At 59.6% G+C, this 23,396-nt stretch overlaps 1 protein-coding gene across 2 annotated transcripts in view; it reads left to right on the forward strand.

Annotated features, from left to right (window-relative positions):
• NACC2 (NACC family member 2) overlaps window positions 1-14,090 on the forward strand; it is an 87,981-nt gene extending 73,891 nt beyond the window's left edge. For both annotated transcript variants that reach the window (XM_039461428.1, XM_039461429.2), the window contains exons 3-6: window positions 4,249-4,413; window positions 6,926-7,031; window positions 7,556-7,653; window positions 8,872-14,090. In XM_039461428.1, coding sequence (XP_039317362.1) covers window positions 4,249-4,413; window positions 6,926-7,031; window positions 7,556-7,653; window positions 8,872-9,383 — 881 coding nt within the window. In that variant the 3' untranslated portion in view covers window positions 9,384-14,090. The remainder of the gene's footprint in view (window positions 1-4,248; window positions 4,414-6,925; window positions 7,032-7,555; window positions 7,654-8,871) is intronic.
• The last annotated feature ends 9,306 nt before the right edge of the window (window positions 14,091-23,396 follow it).

Raw genomic sequence — 23,396 nt, forward strand, 5'->3', positions numbered from 1 at the left:
GGGGAATTGAGAAGGGTCAGGGCGAGGCCAGAGAGACCTGGTTGCCCTCCAGACCCACATGCCCCCTCCTCCTGCCGTTTGTGCGTTCTGTCTGAGCATTGTGACTATGGTGAAGTGCACAGAAGGTTGGCCATTGCAGTGGCTTTTACATGCACAGTTCTGCGGTGCTGAGCACGTCCCACTGTTGGGGGAGCATCACTGTCGTCCGTCCAGAACTTCCCATCTTTTCCAGATGAAACTCCCATCCCCATGAAACGGTCCCGCCGGTTCCCCCACACAGCCCCGGCACCCACCCTCTGTTTCCTACCTCTGTGGACCTGACGACTCCAGGGGCTGCCTGCGAGTAGAGCCCCAGGACGTGTCCCTATGTGTCTGGCTGCTTTCTGAGCATGGCGTCCTCCCGGCTCAGCCACCCTCTGCCAGGTCCCCCTAGTGTCTCCAGGCTGGGAGCAGCAGGGCCTGGAAGGCATGGTGGGAGCTCCTTCTGGATCCCTGAAGGCCCCACCCCCACGTCCCAGGCAACGTTTGTCCTTGTGTTTGCTTTGCCCTGCGTGGTTCAGGGAGGCTGCCCGCCTGCCCGCCCGCCCTCGGTGGCTGGGCCCTGCTACCTGGGCGGCTGCTGCTCTGGGCCCTCCCGTTGTGAGCCTGGTGTACCCTCCCCTTGGGGAGCGGTTGCTCACCTCCATGCCGTTGGCTCATTGCTCTTTATGAGCTGTTCCCAGGTGTCACCGTGCTAAGAGGTTTGAAGGGCACCATCCTGGCACCTGAGTGTCTTCACAGGGCTCTCGAGGGTGAAGGCGGCAGTTTCGCTATGGTGACCAATCCTGGGGTGACAGGAGGTCATGGGGTCCCCCAATACCTGGGACCCAGGCTCAGGAAGGACCTTGGTGTGACCAGTGGGGGCCTCTTCCCTGCTCAAATGCCGATTGAGGGGCCTCCTGCCGTCCTGGGAACCCAGCACTGGCCCCCACTCACGGGGCCTCTGAATGGCCCATCCAGGGGCCACCAGGGATGAGCCGTCCTATCTCCGAGTGAACAAGTCTGTCTCTGGGTTTTCTTTCAAAACCCAGTTGTGACTTGGACCTTGAAGCTCAGCTCCTGTGGAGGGCGAGTTGGGGGCCGGGAGGGGCGGCTATGGGGAGACATCTCAGGCACCTTTGCAGATGAGCCTCGATGGGGCGCGGGTATGTATAGCCCACGGCAGCCAGTGCACGGCAAGGCAGAAACAGAAAAGGGATTTTTGGCCGCCCTGGTGCTGACAAGTCTCTGGCTCTTGGGGAGCGCAGCAGGGGCTGGGCAGGTTGTGGGGGGGGGTGGGAGGGGCGGGTGTGCCAAGCGCAAACAACTTCTGCTGTTTAGAAAAACATCTCTAGACGCGGTGGTTGTGGATGGGGAATTATTTCTGTTGGTGAACTCTTTATGTAAATGCCACGCACTGCGCTGCTCCTCTGCGTGTGTAATCACAGCAGGCTGCCGGGGGTGGGGGTGCGTAATTATGTTTTAAAATATCACCCAGATTGTTTTGCTGTGTTCCCTGAGCGCTCGGGTAATTCTGGGCTTATTCTGCGGTGCTCTGCCCGCCGGGAAATGCTGCCCGACCCCTGTAGCGGCCAGGCAGGGGCTGTGCACCCAGCTTCCAGGGCCCCTTTCTGGCCTCTGCTTGGGTGTCTGTGTGCCTTGGGAAGCTCTCCCTCCTCCCTGCAGGGACTGACAGGCACAGCGTGCACCACACTCGTCCTGGGCAAGTGGGTACCTGGGGAGGGAGCATCAGGGCGACTCCAGGGTGGGTGATTTCAGACCCCACGTGGTTCTCAGGAGTAGAACCCACACGGCCTTCAGTGGCGCTCTTGCTGTGGATTTAGGATGCGGGGTCCTCAGTAACCTAGCTGTTGGCCCCCCAGGGCCCGGTGGCGCTGCCCCTCCCTGACAGGGCTCAGTGTAAAAGTGAATCCTGGTGACTCCGGGACCTCCCGCCCTCCTGAGGCTGCTCCACAGCGGTCCCCTTGGCAGCCCCCAAGCCCCAAGGCTCAGCCGCCCCTTCAGAGTTTTTCTGTGACTCTCCAAGGTAGGGGTCATGGTTTGGAGGGATGGGGAACACGGACAGCATGGTCAGGAGCACCTGCCTCTCAGCATTCTGGCATGGCCGCGGGCGGGATCTGCGTGGCGCTGCCTGCCCTGAGCCTGCTGGATGCACAGGTTCCACCCTGCCCCTCCCTCTGCACATCTAGGACCAGCAGATTCTGCAAGCTGCTCCTCCACCCCAGGACTTCCCATCGCACTGAGCCTGCCAAGGGAACTGTATCCTGCCCATGGCAAGCAAAGCCCAGCCCTGGGTGGCCGAGGGCCTTTCCCACCAGCAGGCCGCCCTTGTGAGATCGGGCAGGTGGAGGCTGGACTGTGGGCCCTTCCCTGCAGGCCTTGCAGCTCAGCAGGGTAGGCAGGGGCCCAGCCCGGGGCAGGGGGATTCCCTAGTGAAGGCAGCAGACCAGATGGGTGGTCCTCTTGGGGATCTTGCCTTTTGTGCTGTGACATGGGAATGAGGGAGGCGGCGCTCTGTCCTCACCTGGGCAGGGTGGCCCTTCAGGCGCCCGTCAGGCTGGGGTGTGAGGTGTGCTAGACTGACTGGTGTCCATGGTGGCATGTGAGTGCTGGTGGCCCACTCATCAGAGGCGATTTTCACCCTGGAGCCCTGCCAGGCTGTGAGGACCCTCGTGTGAGGGTGGGGCCTGCAAGGCTTCCTGGGATTCGGGGCGGTGGAGTCATGGCAGGCAACAGGGAAGTGGGGTGCTGTGGGGATGTGGGGGGCCCAGGTATTGGCAGGCAGGATTTGGGGGCAGGGCTGTGTTTCCTTGGCTCCATGCGCCTGGTGTGTGCTGGGTGTCCAGCAGGTGGTCATCAGATGAGGGGTCTTGGCCCTGGCCCTCCATGAACACTCTAGAGGGGCTGCTTTTTTTTTTTTTTTTTTGAGGCGGAGTTTCGCTCTTGCTGCCCAGGCTGGAGTGCAATGGCACGATCTCGGCTCACCGCAACCTCCGCCTCCTGGGTTCAGGCAATTCTCCTGCCTCAGCCTCCTGAGTAGCTGGGATTACAGGCACACGCCACCATGCCCAGCTAATTTTTAGTAGAGACGGGGTTTCACCATGTTGACCAGGATGGTCTCGATCTCTTGACCTCGTGATCCACCCGCCTCGGCCTCCCAAAGTGCTGGGATTACAGGCTTGAGCCACCGCGCCCGGCCTAGAGGGGCTTCTTGACCCTGACAGCAGAGTCCTGCCCGAGGACCCTGGGTGGCACCACTGGCTGTGTGGCACAGGAGCCTCCGAGGGGCGTATTTCAGATGCACGGTGCCATTGAGGTGTCGCTGCGCAGCTGTGGGTCCTGAGGGTGCAGGGTTCCTGGCTGCTGTCTGCCACCCATCAGGGTGCACTGTGCATCTGCAGGTCTTGTGGGTACAGGGTACCTGGCGGTTATCTGCCCCAGCTGTAGTTTGTCAGGAACATTCTCAGACGGTGGGCGGGGGGTAGGGGTGTAGGGGGGCGGTGGCAGGAGGCTGCCCCTGGTGGCAGTGGCCTGGCTGATGGCCTGGCTGTCGGCAAGTGTGTAGGGAGCTGCTCCTCCTCAGGCTGGCGCCGTCCCATGGCTGAGTTCTCGGACACACTGAGTCCTCGTGTCCTTGCCTGTGAGTTGGGTCGGGCGGCCATGCCCCACTGCCCATTGCTGGGAGCTGCTGGGAGAAGAGTTGGGGGCCACAGTACCTGCCACCCCCGTCCAGCTCCCCGCCTCACCTCCACCACGCGGTTTTTGTGGCCCCACAGGTGACCGCCCTGCTGGCCCCCAGGCTGTCCTCCATCCTGTCACTCACTGCACTCTCCTTTGGGGGCCCAAGTGCTGAGCTGTCACTGCTGCACGGCTGGCAGGCTCTGCATACACCTCCCGGGAGCCAGCCCTCAGCAGCTCATTCCCTGGGCCTGGCCGGACAACCCTCCCCTCACGTCTTCTGCTTACTCGTTCACAGGGGCTTCCCTGTGAGGGCAGGACCAAGTGGGCAGGAGGGCACCAAGTGGGGAGTGGGCAGGCCGATGCCAGTCTGACCCAGGCCAGCAGGAGAGTAGCACAGTATGGCCTCACCTGGGCCCAGGTGGGCAGAGTGGGTCTAACCCAGGGCCCGGAGAGCATGGAGGGCAGGTGGGCAGACAGAGCAGTCTGGCCCCTGGTGCCCACCTGACTAGGCTGGTTCTGGGCCCACAGTGCAAGAGAAGCCTGAGCCAGTGCCCTTGGAGAGCCGCTCCTGCGTCCTCATCCGCCGTGACCTCGTGGCCCTGCCTGCCAGCCTCATCAGCCAGATCGGGTACCGCTGCCACCCCAAGCTCTACTCGGAGGGGGACCCCGGCGAGAAGCTGGAGCTGGTGGCAGGTGAGGCCGCCTCCCACCGCCTATTGTATGCAAATGTCCTCACTCATTTATTTATTTTTTTTTTTGCAGAGCCCTGAACAATGTACTCATCACCAATCAGTCAAAAAAAAAAAAAAAAAGAACATCTTAAATTTCCCGTAATTTCCTTTTAGAAGAATGTATCATTAAGAGGAGTTATTCAATTGAATTAATTTAGCATTTTAATTGAATCCCCTGGGGTGGTCGCACTCCTGATTGGCAGGGGCTGCAGTCACAATGTATTTTAATGTAGGTCACAGATAAAACCGTATTTGGTGTGGGTGCCAGCGCCCCCGCCCCCGAGCGTCCACTGCAGCCTTTGAGGGTAACAGCCAGGTTCTGAGTGGCTGCTGTGGTCAAGGCGGGTTCTTCTGGTAGAAGAAACATGGCTGGGACCAGGAGCCCATGGGGCCGGGCCTCACTCAGAAATATTTACCTTTCCTGTTGGATTCTTTTTTTTTTTTTTTTTTGGACAGAGTTTCACTTTTGTCGCCCAGGCTGGAGTACAATGGTAGGATCTTGGCTCACTGCAGCCTCCGCCTCCTGGGTTCAAGTGATTCTCCTGCCCCAGCCTCCCGAGTAGCTGGGATAACAGGTGCCTGCCGCCATGCCCAGCTAATTTTTATATTTTTAGTAGAGACGGGGTTTCACCCTGTTGGCCAGGCTGGTCTCGAACTCCTGACCTCAAGTGATCCACCCACCTCGGCCCCCCAAAGTGATGGGGTTATAGGCGTGAGCCACTGCGCCCGACCTTCGTGTTGGATTCCTTTGGCCTCATAGCTCCTTGTAGATTTTTATGGCTCTTCAAGGAAAAGATGGAGTGGTGCTGCGGGCATCCTCTCCGGTGACCACTGAGCCATTTTCCAGTGATTTCTTCCCAGTTTGCCAAGAAGCCCCAGGCTTGAGCCCTTAGGCGCTTTTTTGGCCACAGCCTGAGCAGTTCTGCCCCAGCCATGCCCAGTCCCTGTCTAGCCGCAAAGGCCACACCTTGGGCAGCATCTCAGGATCCTCCCTCCTAGCAGAATGAGTGCCCCATGTGTGAACCATCGCTTGAGGGTTGCCAGTGGCCTGGGCTGACATCCCCTTCCAGCTGCCATGGACTTCAGTCCTCGTGGGAGAATGGCCTAGTGGGCTGTACCTGGTGGTGTTGGGCTGCCCTGGCTAGGAGGGGTGGGTAGGGGCCCACCTGGCTGTGTCCTGAGCCCCCACCCTGCCCCTGGGCTGCCAGGGCTGGGTGGGCCTCTGGGGTGCTGGTGCCATGTTGACCCCAGTGCTTGCCACGTAGGTGTGGTCCTGTGGTCCCAGGAAGACACTCTCGGCCACCCCAGCCTCCAGCAGCCGTGGCCTGTGTTTGGGGTGTGGGGCTGATGGGGCTGGAGACGTGCTTCATGTTTTTGAGCTCCCCAGGAGAGTTCCTGCAGCCGGAGCCTGGCAGGAAGGGCGTGTAGCGGGGATGGGTGGAGGGCAGGAGACGGGGGCTGTGGCAGGAAGAGGCCATGGGCACCCAGGGCTCCTGGAAGCGGGCGCACCTAGACATCAGTGTCCTTCAGGATGTGGCATCTCCGTGCTCATTGAGCCTGGCTGTCCCCAGAACGCAGTCCCTTCCCATTGTTCCCCGCAGGGTCAGTCCTGCTGCTGGTCCCAGCCCTCGCTCACCCATATCCTGGTGGGACAGCTGGGGTGTGGCCAAGTTTCCTAGGGTAAATAGCACAGCATGGACCTCCCTGGCCACACCTCTGCCCCAGCTGGTTTTCCCTTTCACACGCACCCAGAGGAGGTCAATGCTGGCACCCTCCAGCCAGGCCTTTGTGTCTCCCTCACGGTTGCTGAGGCTCTTGGGTATCTGGGAAGGAGCAGAAAGGCAAGACCTGAGTGTTTCCCTGACTCAGGACCAGAGTCAGTCCATCAAAGTGTTCCCATCGGCCAGGTGCGGTGCCTGACACCTGGAATCCCAGCACTTTGGGAGGGCGAAGTGGGAAGGCTACTTGAGGCCAGGAGTTCAAGACCAGCCTGGGCAATGGATGAGGTGGTGGCGCCTGTGGTCCCAGCCACTCAGGAGATTGAGTGGGGAGGATCACTGGAGCCTGGGAGGTGGAGGCTACAGTGAGCCGTGATTATACCACTGCTCTCCAGCCTGGGCAACAGAGTGAGACCCCATCTCTAAACAACAACAAAGTGTGTTCCCAGGGAGGGGGCTGAGGCCAAGGCCTCCGTGTGGCATGGAGAGCTTGGAGTTCGGGGCTCACTGGGGAGGGTGGGCGCCGTGGCTTTCCCCATCCCCCACTTAATTCCACGTGTGACTTGGGACCTGCTGGAGCTGGCCTTGGCCATGGCCTCCCCTGGTGACCAGCAGGTGGGACCTCAAATTGCTTCTGCCCAAGAAAAAGTTCTAAAGGCCTCCAGCTTCTCCCCTCCCCTTTGCCCCTCTCTGCGCCTCTTCGGGCCCTAGTATCCCGGGAAGGCCACAAGCCCCTTTTCTGTGTGACGGCTGCAGGCTCTGGGGTCTACATCACACGCGGCCAGCTGATGAACTGCCACCTCTGTGCGGGGGTGAAGCACAAGGTCTTGCTTCGGAGGCTTCTGGCCACCTTCTTTGACAGGTAGGTGGGGGCGGGGGTGCTGGAGGGCACGGTGGCTCCTGTAGCTGTGAGCTGTGTGATTGTCCAGGGTTTGGGCACTACAAGCCCCTCGAATTCCTGACTTCATGCCCTGGAGGGGCCCATCTTTCATGACCTTTCTCAAAGGGTTTTATGGACACAACCCCCACAACAAAAAAGAGCGAAGCGCCACACTTACTCTGTTGTGCGGATGGGCCGAGAACCCTTCTCCGGGACACAGCCGCTTCCTCAGGCGCCCCCCGAGTCCTTTTGGACAAGGCTTGGGACTGACCCGGTCACCCTGCCGCCCCGCCACCCAGTCACCTTCTCTGCCCCGATCTTTTCCTTTGTCCCGTCCCTTAGAGGGTGGTCGGGCCAGCTCCTGCCATGGGACCCCGACCTGGGGCACACAAACCAGCCAAGGGTGGGGCCAAGTGGCCTCCCAGCAGGGCATTTGCATGGGCGGTCACCTCCGGGCTCCCTCTCTCTCATCCTCATCGTGCCTGCTCTTCCGGTCCCTCCACCAGGAACACACTGGCCAACAGCTGCGGGACCGGCATCCGCTCGTCCACCAGCGACCCCAGCCGGAAGCCACTGGACAGCAGGGTCCTGAACGCTGTGAAACGTAAGCCTGGGGTCTCCTGGGTTGGGGACTGGGGCTGGGCTAGGATCCCAGCCAGAGGAGGACAGGGTGGGCCCCGGGGGTGGTCCTGGCCACCTGCAGCTTCCACCCCCGGGGGCCAAGCATGGCTGCAGGATTGAGGGGAAGATTGAGGACCGAAAAAAGAGCAGCTTTCAGAAGCCAGGTCTCGAGGTGTTAACGTTCTTGGTAGGTTTCCAAGCGTGATGAATTCAGCTGCGAAACTATTTTAATATGTGAAATAGATCTAATTTTCCTTTTTGAACAAAACCCCTTATTTACATTTTGCGGTTATTTTGAGCCTTTGCCATCTGTTCGGCCGGCTTCTGCCTCCCGCTCCTGGGCGTGTGGGGGCGGAGCCCGGTCCATCTCTGGGGCAGACTGCCGCCCCCGGCCCGCACCCCAGATGTGGAAGAGGCTGCCTGCTGCCCGGCTCGCACCAGGTGGCCAGGAGCACAGCCTCCTGCGGCCCTCAGCACAAGCAGCACTATCTTGTTTTTTTCCTAAAAAAAGAAAAAAAAAAAAAAAAAACTTGTGAGGCAGATTCTGTTTTAGAGCAAAAAGGGCCCTTTGCAGCCAGCAATTACAGTCCCAAAGCGTGGGGTGGCAGCTGGGGCTCTGGGAAGATTCTGGGAAGGACCGAGGCGGACGTGGCCCCTGGGACCTGCCTCTGGGTTTGGCGCCATTGTGAGAATGGCCCAGCACTGGCCTGGGCTCTGGTGGAGATGGAGAAGAAGGCGAGTGTCCCTGAAGTGGTGAAGCTGATGCCTTCTGTCACTCCCCTCCTCCAGGCTGGGACTGGGACAGGGAGGGGTCTCCACAAGCCACCGTGTCACTTCTTGTTGCTCCAAGATGGGGATCCTCTGAGCAGTTCCTATTTAGCAGGTGGGGCTGGGGAAGCCCTGAGAGGTTAAAAACGGGCCTGAGCCTCACAGCTGGCAGGTGGCCAAGGCTTCAGGGCCTCACCAGGCCAGAGACCGTTCCAGTGGAATGGGGCAGGGAGGCCTCCCAGGCCCAGCAGTGAGAAAGGTGACCTCTGGTCTTCCGGCTGAGCCCAGGAGTCCCCCAGGCAGTCACATGGTCCCCATGGGCCTCAGGAGTGGCCAAGGAGGCTCTTCCAGGGTACCATGGTCCTGTGGCCTTGGGGAGGGGTGGGCCGCTCGGTGGGCAGGTAGCTGAGCTCATGCCGCCCCATCCTCACAGTGTACTGTCAGAACTTCGCCCCCAGCTTCAAGGAGAGCGAGATGAATGTGATCGCCGCCGATATGTGCACCAACGCCCGCCGCGTTCGCAAGCGCTGGCTGCCCAAGATCAAGTCCATGCTGCCGGAGGGCGTGGAGATGTACCGCACGGTCATGGGCTCCTCGGCCACCAGTGCGCCCCTCGACCCCGAGTTCCCGCCCGCCACCGCCGCACAGGTGTTCGAGCAGCGCATCTATGCCGAGCGGCGGGGCGACGCCGCCACGATCGTGGCTCTGAGAACTGACGCCGTGAATGTTGACCTGAGCACCGCCACCAACCCCGCCTTCGACGCCGGCGAGGAGGTGGATGGGGCCGGCTCGGTCATCCAGGAGGTGGCTGCCCCCGAGCCGCTGCCCGCCGGTGCCCAGAGCCCCCCGCAGCCCTTCGAGCAGGGTGGGGGCAGCCCTAGCAGGCCCCAGACGCCGGCAGCCGTGGCCCGGAGGCCAGAGGGCACCTATGCAGGGACTCTGTAAGCGGAGCTGGGTGGCTGCGCAAGGGACCGAATACTAGAGCTGCTTGCATGCGATACTAATACAAACAAATGTGATCAAGCCACTTACCTACTGAACTGCTACTGTTGCCTGAGAAAAATGTGATTTTTATTCTGCTTGTATTTAAAATTGATGAAGGAAACAAATGCATTCATTATACTGTAAACAATTAGGCCACTGGCAGCCTCCTGCGAGGAAGGGCCAGGGCTCCCTTTTGATATTCACAAGGTCAGTCTCCAAGTGTAGCTTCCCTCCCCCTTCTTGGGGAGGGCTGGAGGCCGCCAGGCCCCTGGTGCCCAGCCCTGCCCCTTCCTCCCCGCCCTTCCTGCTCCTTCTGCCCGGAAGATGAAGCAGGGGCTGGCGGCGGCCTGTGGTATGGGGGCTGGTCGGTGTGTCACCGACCCTTGCTTCCTGACCCATGGAACCCCTCCGGGGTGGCAGGGCAGGGCTCAGGCCCCAGGGCCCTAACTCCTCATTTTTCCTTCTTTCTGAGACTCGGGGCCAGGCCCACGGGGCCCTCCACCTGTGTGGGGTGTGTGCACGAGTGTGTGTGTGTGTGTGTGTGTGTGTGCGCGCGCGCGTGTGTGCGTGTGCAGGGGGCATGGTGAGGGGGTGGTGATGGCTGTGGCCACCCCTTAGGGGTGGAGAAAAGGGTACTTTATTCTGCCCCCATGCCCCGTCCTTGTTCTGCCCAGTCCCTCTTGGCTCTGCAGCCCCTTGGTCCCTGGACCCCCAGGGCACCACTGACCCCGCCTGGCCTCCCACAGTCCTGTCCGTGGGACGTGCACAGCTGATGTAGCCCACGCCGCCCTCTGCCGCCTCAGCCACTTTGGGATTATGCTTGTCTTGTTTTTTTAGGTTTTGTTGTAACCTAGATCTATTTCACATATGGTTTAGAAACTTTCAGACTCAATAGAGCAAAAACTTTGGGTGGGATGGGTGTCACTGTCCCCAGCCACCGTGGCTTGGGGCGGATCATCTGTGGCAGTCAGGGCGCATCCCCCTGCCCCCTGCCTGGGGCCGGGGACCACTCGTCTCCCAGTGGGGGGAAAAGGGGGTCCCGGATGGGCTACCAGTATTTGTGGAGCTAAGCTCAGGGCCAGGCCTGGGGAGAGGGTTCCAGTCGGGCAAGAGGCGGCGGCTAGGGCTAGGCCAGGGTGCAAGTGGTCCTTCTGGTGCTGGGCGCTCCATCTGCCTTTTGGGGTGTTCGCCAATGGAGGGTGCCTGAGGCTGCAGGTGGGGGAGACCAGGACAGGCCTGGGCTGGGGCAGTTGCAGGTGTGGGCACTGGTAGGGGACAGAGGGTTGGGGCTGCATGCTGGGGGCCAAGGACAGTGGAGGAAGGGCCCATGGAAGATGGGGCTGGTTGGATTGAGGCTGGAGTGCTTCCTTTGAAATTTAATCATTGTTTTTTAAGCGGTGGGGGTCACAGCCTGTGTGAAGTCCTGTGTGAAGTGCTGGTGTGGCCACCTGCCCAGGTGCCTCTCCCTTTTGTTTTGGGGGCCGTGCCCTTGTCCGGGAGCAGCCTTCCTTCCTAGGTATGGCCAGAGGAACCCCCCATCCCAAGACTTGAAAGGTCTGTTGCTCACCTCTGTCCCTCCAGAACTCAGCTTCCCCATCTGCTCATGCAAAACCAGCACTGCCCTGTGCCCGGCAGCACCCCTCCCGCGTGCACTCGGGCTGGTGAGCGGTGGCCCAGCTGCGAACCCCACTTCCCCACTGCTGCAACCCTTAAAGTGGAGGCCGCCCCCCAGGGGAGGAACATGTGCTGCGCCCTGGCCTGGGGACCGTCAGGGTGTGGGTGAAGCACATTCCCACTGGGCGGCTCCTTTCTGCCACGCAGCCCACCCCCATGGCTTGCCCTGGGAGACCTTTGGTGGGGCTGCCTCTCCAGACTGCACTCGGGCTCCGGGCTTCCTCCAGCCAGGCCCAGCACGTGCCTGCCCTCCAGAAAAATATGTTGCTTTCCGGAAGGAGGTAGGGGACCATGGGCAGGCACTGGACGCCCGCCTGGGCCCCGCCACCTGTTCCTCAGGGCCCACATCCAGGGACACCACGGCCTGCATTCCTAGGACTGGAGGTGGCTCAGCAGTGCTGAACTCGGAACCACCCCGCCTGGAGGGAGCCTCTCTCTGCCTCTTCCCCCCGTCTTGGGCCCTGGTGGGGTTGGAGCCTCCATGGGGCCCCCTGGGAAGCTGGACCAGGCTTTCCTTGGAGCTGGGAGGAGGCCACGGGGTAGGTGAGGGTGAGCTGCCCTGAGTTCCGTCTGGAGTTTCCTTCATCGGCCCCACACCCAAATTTGCACTTTAATTTGACCATCCTGGGGGCCTGGCGCTGCTGACAGAAGGGCTGTCTCTGCCCTCCACTCCAAAGTGGGGCCCCCCACCCTTGGCCAGGACAGGGAGGGAGCCGCTGGCCGCCGCCGGAGGACGCCTGACCTCGGCTCAGGCCTGCACAATGTTCCGGGGCCCCTGCCTCGCTGGTTTGTAATCGCCGTCTGTTTTGTTTTCTGGGTAAGGAAGGCAAGAGCTATAGGTAAAACGTAAATAATGATGATTTAATGTGAATGGGTTCTGAGCTCTCCCTGTGCCCCGGGCGGGTCAGGCTGAGCATTTTGCACTAATGTGTCCCACGGTGGACGTGAGTCGGGAGTGTCTGTGGACGTGCGCTCCCTCCTCGTCCTGAATGTACTGTGGGGCGGGGGGCGGCGGCCCGGGCTCGGAGGGGCCTTCCAGAGTGCCTTAGCATCCTTTGATCATTTTTCCCAAGGAAACCAATTAAGAAAGCCGGACCCTTCCCTTCTTTGTTTACAAGATGACTAATTCCAGAATCCGGGGTTGTCCCGTCCTGTGAGTGTGACCATGACTCATCCAGACCCTGTAGAGACGAGCCATCAGTATTTATGAGATGTCCGCACCTTTATCCCCAAGCCTGACTATTAGCAATACGCATATCCTATAGAGAATCTATTACAGAGCTACGTTATCTCTGCGCCTTCTGAGGAGGACAGAAGGGACTGGACCGCGTTGGGGCTGCTGTGTGGCGGGTGGCGGGCCTGGGATCCAGCGCCTCTCCCGCCCTGCCCAGCCCTCCCCTCCTCTCCCCAAGGGGACAGGCCCAGGAGGCAGCTGGGTCACGTGCAGAGGTCCAGGAGGGACCGGAGGTGTGACAGATACTGTGAGCCTGGCAGGCCATGCCTGGCTGGGCGCCTCGGTACTTGAATTCTGTCTCGTTTTCAGCACTGTGTCTGCCCACCCGAGTTCTCTGTCGTCACTTAACTTTGCATTGGATTTGGTTGTCATACTTTGCCCCTGAATGTGGACAAAGCTGTGGGTGAGAGGCTGGCAGGACCCGCCTGGGTGTCCTGGTATTCACGGGTCGGGGCTCCTAGAAGGGAGGAGCCGGCTGCCTGACCTCCTGTCTCCTTCAGGAGAGTCATTCTGTGGCATTCGTATTTGGAGCCAGGAGGAAGGTGGAAGGTAGGGACGGAGAGCTGGTCAGCCCTCGGGGCTGGCTCCTCGGAGGGGACACTAGTGTGCCTGACCCTGACCTGTCCTCATTAGGCAGCCGGAGCTGTAAGCGCATCCCCTGCCCCAGCCAGCCATGGTACTACCTGGGTTCCCCTCAGAAGGGTGATTTTTATGGAAACATCTTGGTTGCAAGTGGGAAAGTCTATGGCCCTTGAACCAACTGAAAACTCCAAGAAACCTCTGTTTGACTCTGCCAGCAGCCAGTCCCAGACTCAGACCTGAGAGCGCATAGCTGTCCTCAGCTGTACCTACTGTTTCGGAATGTTGCTGCTGCATAAATTTGTCATTATGTCAGCCAGCCAGCTCCGTGTGTGAGCATGAGTGCGTGTGTGAGCGCGTGTGTGAGCGTGCGTGCGTCACTGCACCGGAGCACTTAGGAGTTGGTACTAGATGTTTCTAAAATGGCAAAGGTTTTTTGTTTGTTTGTTTGTTTTGTTTCTTTGGAAGAAGAAAAGGAAAGGAAAAATACGCAGAATCTAAAGTATTCAGATTGGACGGCCTGCTTGTGTCCTGATCAATCGCTTCCCTTGTTAGCGTTTTGCACATGATTGTGATTTTTATGTCAAAAGAAGCCAAAACTCGCAATACTATTTTTAGCAGACAAAAAAAAAAAAAACTAAGTATAAAATGTATAAATATTTTTGACTTGAACATTTGGATGGCATGGGGTGCGAGTAGAATATCCATCCTTCGGACGGAATGTTTGGAAAAAGACTTTTAAAAAGGAGACAGTTGTTTTAAGGAGTCTGTTTAGGGGTTAAAGTACTGTAACTCACGACTGTTAAAAATAAATTTTCCTGTGCTGTCAAGGAAGGTTTCACAGTACCACTGAGTTAGATTTCAGCCGCAGAAGATGCTTCGCTTTTTTTTTGTCTTTTGTTAAGGAGGAAGCCTGTGTTTCGTTTTCCTGAGCCCTCGCTCTCTTTTTTGTGCTGTTACTCGGTAGAGTCAAGACTGTTACTTTTTAGCCATGGCTGACATTGTATCAATAACTAAAATGGAACCATCCAAAAGCGACCAGGGAAACCGAGGGCTTCAAGCGCTCAGAGCCGTTTCAGATAGTGGAAATCCATGACAGGCAAACAAAAGGTTGTGATCATTAATTGTAAAGCGCTTTGTAAAATTCACATTTACAAAATAATAAAGTCAGTTCAAACCTACGTTTCCTAGACTTGGCATGGCCCAGTGGGGTTTGGGGGAGACACAGAAGCCAAGGTTGGGTTGTGGAAGGCAGGCAGGGTGGTCAGCAGTCCCCCAGGGGACAACCTCAGGACCCCCGCCCCTGATGGCGGCATCCCCAGGCCAGCTGTCCACACAAAAGGGTAAGGATCTGGCTGTGGGATTCAAGGCCCCCTGACCCATCTCTTGTTCTCCTGTGTTTTATGAGGAAGGAGGCAGGTAGGCAGGATGTCCTGTGGGTATTAGTGTGCTTGTTAGAGGGGGCCCTGTCCAGACCCCCAGGTGACCTGGCCAGGGTTGGGGGGTTCCCCTTTTTGGGGCCTTGATTTTATTGTCTGAGAAGTGGGGCAGCCCCTTCATCTGCCTCACCTGCCACCCAAAAGCAAGGTGCCTCCCTCTTCCCTTCCCTTCCCCCACCTCGTCCTGGGCCAGCCCTGCCCCCAGATGGACAGAGAGACAAGTGCAGGTGGGCAGGGCCAGGCCCAGAGGGTCACCCTTCTCAGCTCTGGGGCTGATGTCTTGGGGTTCAGGGTGCGTGACCAGCCCCACTCCCCTTTGCTCCTGTGCTGTATCCACAAGGACAGGCTGGGTGCTTTGTAATCTGTATCCCCTAGACCTGCAGTCCTGCCGGGCCCTTGATGGGCACCTCCAATGTCTGGAAACACTTTCCTCTGGACACTCCCATGGTGGGCTCCTCACTTCCTGCCATCCTGTGAGGGTCTTTTCCAGGGGCCATCCCTGATCACCTTATGGGCACCCCTCCCTGGCCTCCATTCCCCTTCCGCAGGGCTCATGGCACCTGCTTTTCCTGAGGGAAGTGGTGGATTTATTGGGCAGGGCTTCATGGCCACGTTCCCAGAAGAGGATCCCCTGGCACCAGCATGGGGCAGCCTCTGGCATCTTAAATGAATGGATGTGGTTTCCAAATGGGTCCCCTGGATGGCAGAGTCCCTGTGGCAATGGGGATGTGGGCTTGGGGTCACCCTGAGCCATTGCCTTCTATAGGAGCCACATCACCACACTGTCCCCACCAGGAATGCCCAAGGGGCCTGTTCCCTGGTGGGGGCCCAGGAGCATGGAGCATTCTGGTTCCCATCCCACCGCCAAGCCCAGCCCCAGGCCTCCAGGGTAAGTATGTCGGACGCAGCTTGCCTAGAGAAGGAGCAGAGCTCCCAGCTCTCAGGCCCATCCTCCACTCACTGTTGCTGGCTGCCCAGCCCCACTCCGCCAGGCCGACTCTGCCCCAGACAAGTGGCACGTGCCCTTCACCCCTGGTCTGTTCGTCCACCTGCACTAGGTGGACTCAAGTGTCCAGGTACCTGGCTGGCTGGTGGGGAGCTCGGTGAGGGCAGACAATTGGATGCACCCCTGCAATCCCAAATACCCCACCCAGGTGGTCCCAGGCGCCCCCAGCAGCCAGGACTGCTGAGGCCTGGGCAGCCCAGTGAGGGCAGGGAGGGTCGTGGAGCGTGCCCCAGCTCACCGCAGGAATCCCACCACTCTGGGAGGTGCTGAGTTAGCCCTGGTTTTCCAAAGAGGAGGTGGAGCTGGGCACTGGCCTCCGATGCCATCCCCTGTGCCCCTTCCCCGTGCCTCATCCTTTGGGCTGGCTGCCTTGCCCTTGCTGCCCTGACAGAAACCAGCTGAGGCATCAGAAGCTTTGCATCGGCCTCTTTGATTCTGAATCCTCGGCCTCCCCCTCCCAGCGCCCCTTTGTCAGTTTGGACAGGAGGGCGCTGAGTCAGCAGGACCAGTGGCTTTGTCCCCGCCCTTTGTGGTTCTTCACAAAAGGGTTAGGAGCCCTGGGTGGGGGAGGGGCCATTGAGGGAGCTGAGCCGGGAGCCTGGGAAGGGAAGGGCATCTGTGGGGAGGCCCAGGGACTGGGTTGGGGCACTGTGATCACCCTCCTCCTGAGCCACTTTGGGTCACTCGTGCCTTCTGGCACCCATGGGATGGACAGACCCCACTCTGAAGAGGAGATGGAGGCTCCCCAGCTGCTGGTGAGAGAGTAGCCCTGCCTTCACTACCACCCGGCCTGATTCCGCTGTTACAAAGGGCAGAAGGGCTTGGGGGGCATCCAGCCCTGGCCTCATCCACTGCGTGATCTGACTCTGCTGTTACAGAAGGCAGAGGGGAATGGGCATTCAGCCCTGCCCTTACCCACTGCCCAGTCTGATTCTCCTGTTACAGAGGGACTAGGGGGTGTCCAGCCCTGCCCTGTGCCCATCCCACCAGGTGGCCTGTGAGGGGTAGGCTGGCCAGACAGACTGTTTGGCGGTGGACACAGGCCTCGTGGAGGGGCCATGGCAGGGGTGGGGGAATTTGGGTTGAGTGCAGGGACCCCTCAGAAAGCAAACAGCCAGGCTGAACCAGCAAAGGAACTGGGTCTCTGCCAGGCGCCATTCCCAGCCGCCCTTGAGACCCAGGACACAGGAATGTCCAGACTGGGCAGAGCAGGCATGCTGAGTTCGGGGCAGGGCTTCTCACATTTACTGTGCCCCAACCCCCTGGGCATCTTGTTAGCTTGCAGATCTGGCTCTGGGGGTCTGGCTTGGCCCTGGACTGCATTCAACATCCTGGCCACACAGAGTGAGGTTGTAAGGGCATCCCTCCTGCCCAGAGAGGACAGCCCACACTCTGGTGGAAAGACTTGGCTTTTCCCTCTTACAGCACAGACTTGTGCGCAGAGAATGCAGGGACCCAGGTGCAGACGGACGCAGGTACGCACGGACCCAGGTGCAGATGGTCCATACTCTCCGGTAGAGACACCTGGCTTCCTGCTCGTACAGCACAGACTCGCGCGCAGGGAATGCAGGGACCCAGGTGCGCACGGCCTCACGCAGCGATGACACACTGGCCAGGTCCAGATCGGGGTGCTCCGGACGTCTTTCCTCAGCTTCCCTTTGCTGACTCATGGGAGCGCAGGGGTGGGGGCGTCCTCACCACCCACCCGAGAGGCATCCATGGTCCTCGAGGGGAGATGTGCCCACATGCCGCCCCCTTACCAACGCCCCCTTACCAACACCGGGGCTTTCAAATGGTTTCCCTTTTTGCCAGATGGATGAGGGTTTAAAAAAAGCTTCCTCTGACCTGCGTGGTAGCAAATCCCAGTCAGCCGTTGTACTCCCACGCCCACGGCCATCCTGCGCCTGCCATGGCCACGGCATGCCAACTTAGCCCAGGCGCTGGCCAGGGGGCAGGAAGCTGACGGCAGCATCCCTCCTCCACCGTAACAGTGGCTGTGAAAGAAAGAGGTCCCCAGGCCCAAGCACAGAGGGGCTGGCTCCTGTGCCTCCCTGGAGTAGCAGGGCTGGCGGCCTTGGTTCCTGACAGTGCCAGGGGAACCCGTGGAGCCTCCTCCTGCTCCTCCTGGTTCTCTGTGCCCACCCCACCCAGCTCCAGCTCCTTGCACCCAGGGGAGGAGGAATGGGGGTCGCCTCTTGTTGGAGTCCCTGGCTTGGGAGCCACTATGGTCAGTAGGGAAGCTTTGAGGGGATACTGCATTGGCATTAAAACTCAGGGCTCCCTTTGATGGGAGAGAGGAGGAGACACTCGGAGACCCCCATCACCCCACCCACAGGTGTGGTCACCCACAAATGCCTGGATAGTCCCCGGGGGTCCCACAGCTGTACAGGCACCCCCAAGTTGCTGCAGCTTCTGGGAGCACCACCTGAGGGTGCAGGTGGTGGTGCCAGGCCGAGAGCTGAATGGCAGGGGTCCTGGGGCCTTGGGCAGGCCACCCCTCTCCTCACCCACCTGAAGTAGTCGGAATGTGAACGTCCCTGCCAGCCCTGAGGGGCTTCTGGTCTGTCCCTCCACACAAGCTCCGGGGGAACCATGGGGTCCAAGGCGATCACAGCTTCAGGACCGACCCCCCCATACCCCTTCCTGTACCCCCAAGGCAGTGGTCCAAGCAGACCCAGAAACAGCATACATGGAGCAGACTCTTGGGTCGGCCGTGTGGAAACTCCAGCGGCCTTCAGCCCCAGGCTGGAGCATGCAGGAGGAAGTGGCCAGCCAGCTCCAGGCTGGGCCACAGCCGAGGGGAGCAGCAGGAGCTGCAGGAACAAAGGCGACGGCCAGGGACAGGCCAGGGACAGGCGAGGCTCCGGTGGGACTCGATGGGAAGGAAATCCCATCACTCTGGCCCTCCCTGTACCAAGCCGTCCTGTCAGATGCAGATGAGCCAGGAGCGGGCTGCCCCTCCCGAGCGGGAATGCATGAGTGAGTGCCGAGGCCTGAGCACTCAGGCCATTTAGCTGTCACTGGGCCGCCGAGAGGCCGGCGGTGCGCTGTGTACTGTGCAGTTTGATGGTGCATTCATACCGAGCTCCGTCTGCTAAAACAGCATTCCTGGAATGGAGCGGATGGCGGGACTCATTGGAATGGAAATCAATTTGATTAGAGAGCAGTCAATTACCGCTAGGACCACGGCTGTGATCCGGGCAGAGAACCGGCTCGGCAAAAATGCGTAGGACTTTCCGGGGAAATGCTGCAGAGAGGAGCCAGAGGGGGCCGGGAGGCTGCATGGCCATGCCCAGGGCAGCGCTGGGCCGGGCCTTGGACTGGGAAGCCGGGGGTCCCTGGGGTGCTCGCCTCTCATTTGGCCTTGGCGTGTAGCTCAGCTCCCCTCAGCCTCAGTGTTCGCCTCTGTAAAATGGGGTGACACTGGTGCCCACCAGCAAGGTATGGGGGCTCAAAGTGGCCATTTTTACAAGCACACAGCAGTAGAACAACCTGGGAAACACCCGGCCAGGTGGGCTCTGCTCAGGCCGGGCGGAGGCTCCGCTGCCCGACACATGCTCAGCCCCCAGAAGGATTTCACTGAGAGACTCTGTGCCAAAAACCGAGAAAAAGCTAGATCCAAACACCATAATTACCCAAGATGGGCGCGTTGAGCGGAGAGGACTGTGAAGGGCCGTGGGCCTGGGCGTACGTCCCAGCCACCCGGGGCCTCTGTGTCCTTCTCTGTGAGGCAATGACAAGCTCCCTGGTTGGCCAGGGAAGACTGATCACAGAAGCTTCCCTTCTGTTCCTCCCAGAACATGGAGGGCGGGAGCCCACAGCCTTTGCCCCACACGGAGGCTGGCACCGTTCTGTGCCGCCTTTTCCCTCATGGGCTCTGGTCAGGGATGCAGGCCTCTCTCCATCCCCTACCCTTGTCTTGCAACAGAGGCAAACGGTGCCCAAGGTGGACGGAAGGTGAGCCACAACACGGCGTGGGCCCCGGACCTTCCGTGGCCATCACAACAACGGGCACCTGGGCAGAGGCAGCGCCTGATATATGATGGTGGGGACTAAGAAAGGATGGGGACTAGAGATTCGCCCCTTCCTCCCCTTCAGCTGAGTGCCCTTGTGCAGTGAGCAACCTGCATACATGTGCATGGCTGCCTAGCAGTCGGGAGCCAGGTGGGCCTGAGACCAGGTCCCAGCTCCATCTCCTTTCCAGGGGACTTTCAAAGTCAGTTAACTTCTTTAAGATTTTGTAAAATAGGGTAACAATTGCCATCTTACGGCTATGTCACAGAAATTAGAAACCACTCGTCCGTTCAGTATTTATTGAGAAGCTACTGTGTGAACCGAACTCAGTGGCTGATGCATTGCAGATGCCCCACACAGGACCTCCGATTCTCATGATTTTCATGGGTCGAGCCAAGAATGACGTGTCCACCTGGAGCATCAGGCCAGACCAGCTGCTGCTGCAAAGTCAAGGCAGGCGTGACGGCGCTGCATGGGCTCGAAACAGCTCGGCAGGGCCCTGGGGCTGCAAGTGCCCTCAGCCGTGCGTCAGAGTCCCTTTGGCCCTGCTCAGTTCCACAGCTCACTGTAGAGCAGGCTTGGTGCTTCCTCCAAAGGCCAGGCTTGTGGGTCACCACGGTGACAGAGCCGAGGCACGCCCTTGGCAAAGCAGACCCTATCCCTCCCTTGTGCATCCTCTCATGCTGCAGACGGAGGCTGTGACTCCCATTTAGCAGACCGGAACATGTGTCTTCCAGAGACTCAAAAGCTCATGGTCAGGATGGCAAATGGCGCACTCAGACCCAGTGGAAACAGGTCTCAAGAAGTTAAACACAGGGCCAGGTGCAGTGACTCACGCCTGTAAGCCCAGCACTTTGGGAGGCCGAGGCGGGCGGATCACAAGGTCAGGAGATCGAGACCAGCCTGACCAACATGGTGAAACCCTGTCTCTACTAAAAATACAAAATCAGCTGGGCGTGGTGGCGGGCACCTATAATTCCAGCTACTCAGGAGTCAGGCAGGAGAATTGCTTGAATAGGGAGGCAGAGGTTGCAGTGGGCCGAGATCGAGCCATTGCACTCCAGCCCAGTTGACAGAGCAAGACTGTCAAAAAAAAAAGTTAAACACAGAATCACCACATGACCCAGCCGCTCCCTCCGGCTGTGCACCTGAGACAGCCAAGACTGGAGTGTCATTGCAGCGTGTGCATGCGTGGCGACAGCCACAGCAGGGACGACCCTTGGAGACATGCAGCCAAGTGAGGGGAGACCTCACAGAAGACAGTGCTGACTCCGCTGACACGAGAGGCCCCAAGCAGGCAACTCGGCAGAGACAGACGCTGGACGGGGTGGCCAGGACCTGGGGCCTGCGGCCGGGGAGCTGTGGGGATGGCTGGAAAAAGGACAGTGGGGAGGGCTTGCCAGGAGCAGGAAGAGGGCAGCAGGGAGGTGTGGCTGTGGCTGCTGAATGGGGTCAGGCTTTCCTTTTGGGGAGAAGATTCTGGAACTAGATAGTGGTGTGCGTTGCACAATAATATTATGAATGTACTACTGAATGCCACTGGATTATACAGTTTGCAGTGGTTAAAATGGTAAAGTGTATTTTGTGTATTTTACCACAATTTTTAAAAAGCTAAAAACACACCTCATGGCTAGTGAATGGGGGAGCTGAGATGGAAAATGAATCAGGCCACTGCATCTGTGCCCCTCCCCCCGCCCCGCCCTGTGTCCGGACCTGGTGCTGGGAGGCTCAGCTGGGCCGGGTGCCCTCAGCAGGGCTGGCTTTGAGTGGGATCTGGCGTGCCCGGGCTTGCACATGGGCAGGTGGCCGGTGGCCCCAGCTCCGTTCACCTCCATGGTGAAGAGGCTTGGGGTCACCACCTCCCAGGGCTCCGAATTCATCCTGCAGAGGATGGCATGGTGAGGGGTTAGCCTGGGCTGAGAGTCCAGCCCACGGGACATTATTGGTCACAGGGAGGAGCTGGCCCAAGGCTGAGGGCTCCCTGGTAGAGGAGGGGCTGTCCCTGGGTACTCTGGGCCCAGGCAGGGCCACCTGCCCTCCCTCCCAGGCCAGGGGTGGTCTCGGCCAGGAGGGACCACAGATGGTGGGAGTGGCAGCCAGCCAGCAGGCAGGGAGGAGAGGGCCGCAGAGCCCAAAGACCCCTGCCCATTAAAGCTATCAGACAAAGATGCTGGGCTGACCCCTCCTACGCCCTTGCAGCCCCGTGCCCCCTTTACAGAGAAGGCAAGGGAGCTGTCCCAGGCCACAGTGATGCTTGGGGAAGCATTTTGGCTCAAAGCATTTCTCTAAGCACCCAGGGCTGGTGGCTCAGAGTCCAGGGTGCAGGGTGGGGGCCCCTGCCGAGGCAGCCATAGGTACCAGTGAGTTCACGGGGAAGGAACTCCGGGCATCACCAGTCAGCCCTGGCTCATGTGGGATCAGGGAGGAGGCAGAGGGCGGTGGTCAGGGAGGCAGGGGAAGTCTTCGCACTGGAGATGCTGAGAAGCAGGCTCTGCAGGGTGTCAGGAGGGAAGGGCGGGCAGGCGGAGCCATGGCCTGAACCTGGGTGGGATGCTCAGAGCCCTGGCCTGCTGCAGCCCCACCAGGAGGGGAGGAGGGCCAGGCTGCCACGGAGCTCCTGCAGCCTTGAGTGCTGGGTCAGGAGCAGACACGTCTCCCTCCTGGCTCTGCAGTGTTTGGGGGCTGCTGCCCACAAAGAGCCAGCCAGGCCAGCCAACCCTGCAGCCGCAGGAGTGGCACGCGCCGCTCCGGGACTGCGCTTCTCTGCGGCCGCCCGGAGTTACGTGCTGGCTGTTTTTGCGTTTAGAGAGCGGAGCAGATGGTGTGCCCAGTAACACTTTAAATTAAGGATTCCAAATACACATTAAATTTAGATTTAATAAGACAGTTATTGTATGGAAATCGGGCCCACCGATTATTTTTGAATATTGGAGTCTGATCACCTACAGCACCGATGGTGGGATATCCATGGACGACGTGGTGGGGGAGGTGGCGGCTTCCCCAGCAAAGCCCCCGAGGCCCACACCCTCCTGCTCCAGAGCCTGCTCCTCCACTCCTTCCTCCGGGCCCAGGAGGCCAGCGAGGAGGGGAGCGTCACCGTGGCTCCCGAGGGGTGAGCCCCCACGGCCTGGAGCTGTCCTTGTAGCCTGGAAGATGCTCCCGGAAGCTCCCCCGGAAGCTGCCCGTTTTGTCTATTTTGCAGGAAAGGAAAGCAAAGCTCAGAGGGGAGAAGCCATGTGGCCCAGCCTCCTCTTTTTTTAAATGAGTCTTTAATACTGTATTAATTACTTAATACAAAGTAATAATTACTTTTATAAATAATACTGATTTTTTAAAAAATTTATTTTACTTTAGGTGCGTACTGTATCCGGCATTTCTCCCCATGTTATCCCTCCCCACACTCCTCTCTCTCCCCACCCCCCATTGTCTCTCCCCTACCCCCCCAAAATGTCCCCTGTGTGTGATGCTGCTCTCCCTGAATCTACAGGGAGAGGGACCCAGTGCTGTGAGGTCTCACCCATCTGCAGGGCAGAGCCTGGGCCTGGGGGTGGAACCTGCTGCCACTGGACACCCTGGGCCTCAGGGACAAGCTTTGAGGCCTAAATCCCCAGCCTCTCCCGGCATGTCCAGGTCGGGTCTTCTTCCATCTCTCCCAAGAGAAAAGCCTCGCCGGTCAGTCGGTCGAGGGCAGTGGGGAAAGGGGGCGGGGTACTTCAGAGCCACAGCCCCTCCCCCAGCAGCAGCAGCCTCTGGTGCTCCTGATGGGTGGGGCAGCTCGGGAAGCGGGGATTCCGGGAGCTGGCCAGCCCCCACTCCCTGCAGGCCAGCTCCACTTCCCCGAGCCCAGCCCATCTCAGCCCCCACCACCCCAACTTCCCCTCAGACCAGGGGCTGGAAGCTGCTAAGTGCTCGAACCATCTCATGGCCGTGATAAATCTGGTCTTTTTGTTCCTCCGGAAAAAGAAGGGGGGACCCGTCAAGTCTCCAGACCGGACGAAGCCTGAGCCCTCTCGACTGCCAGCAGAGCC

Source organism: Saimiri boliviensis, chromosome 2, assembly GCF_048565385.1.
Source record: "Saimiri boliviensis isolate mSaiBol1 chromosome 2, mSaiBol1.pri, whole genome shotgun sequence".
Lineage (NCBI taxonomy): Eukaryota > Metazoa > Chordata > Mammalia > Primates > Cebidae > Saimiri > Saimiri boliviensis.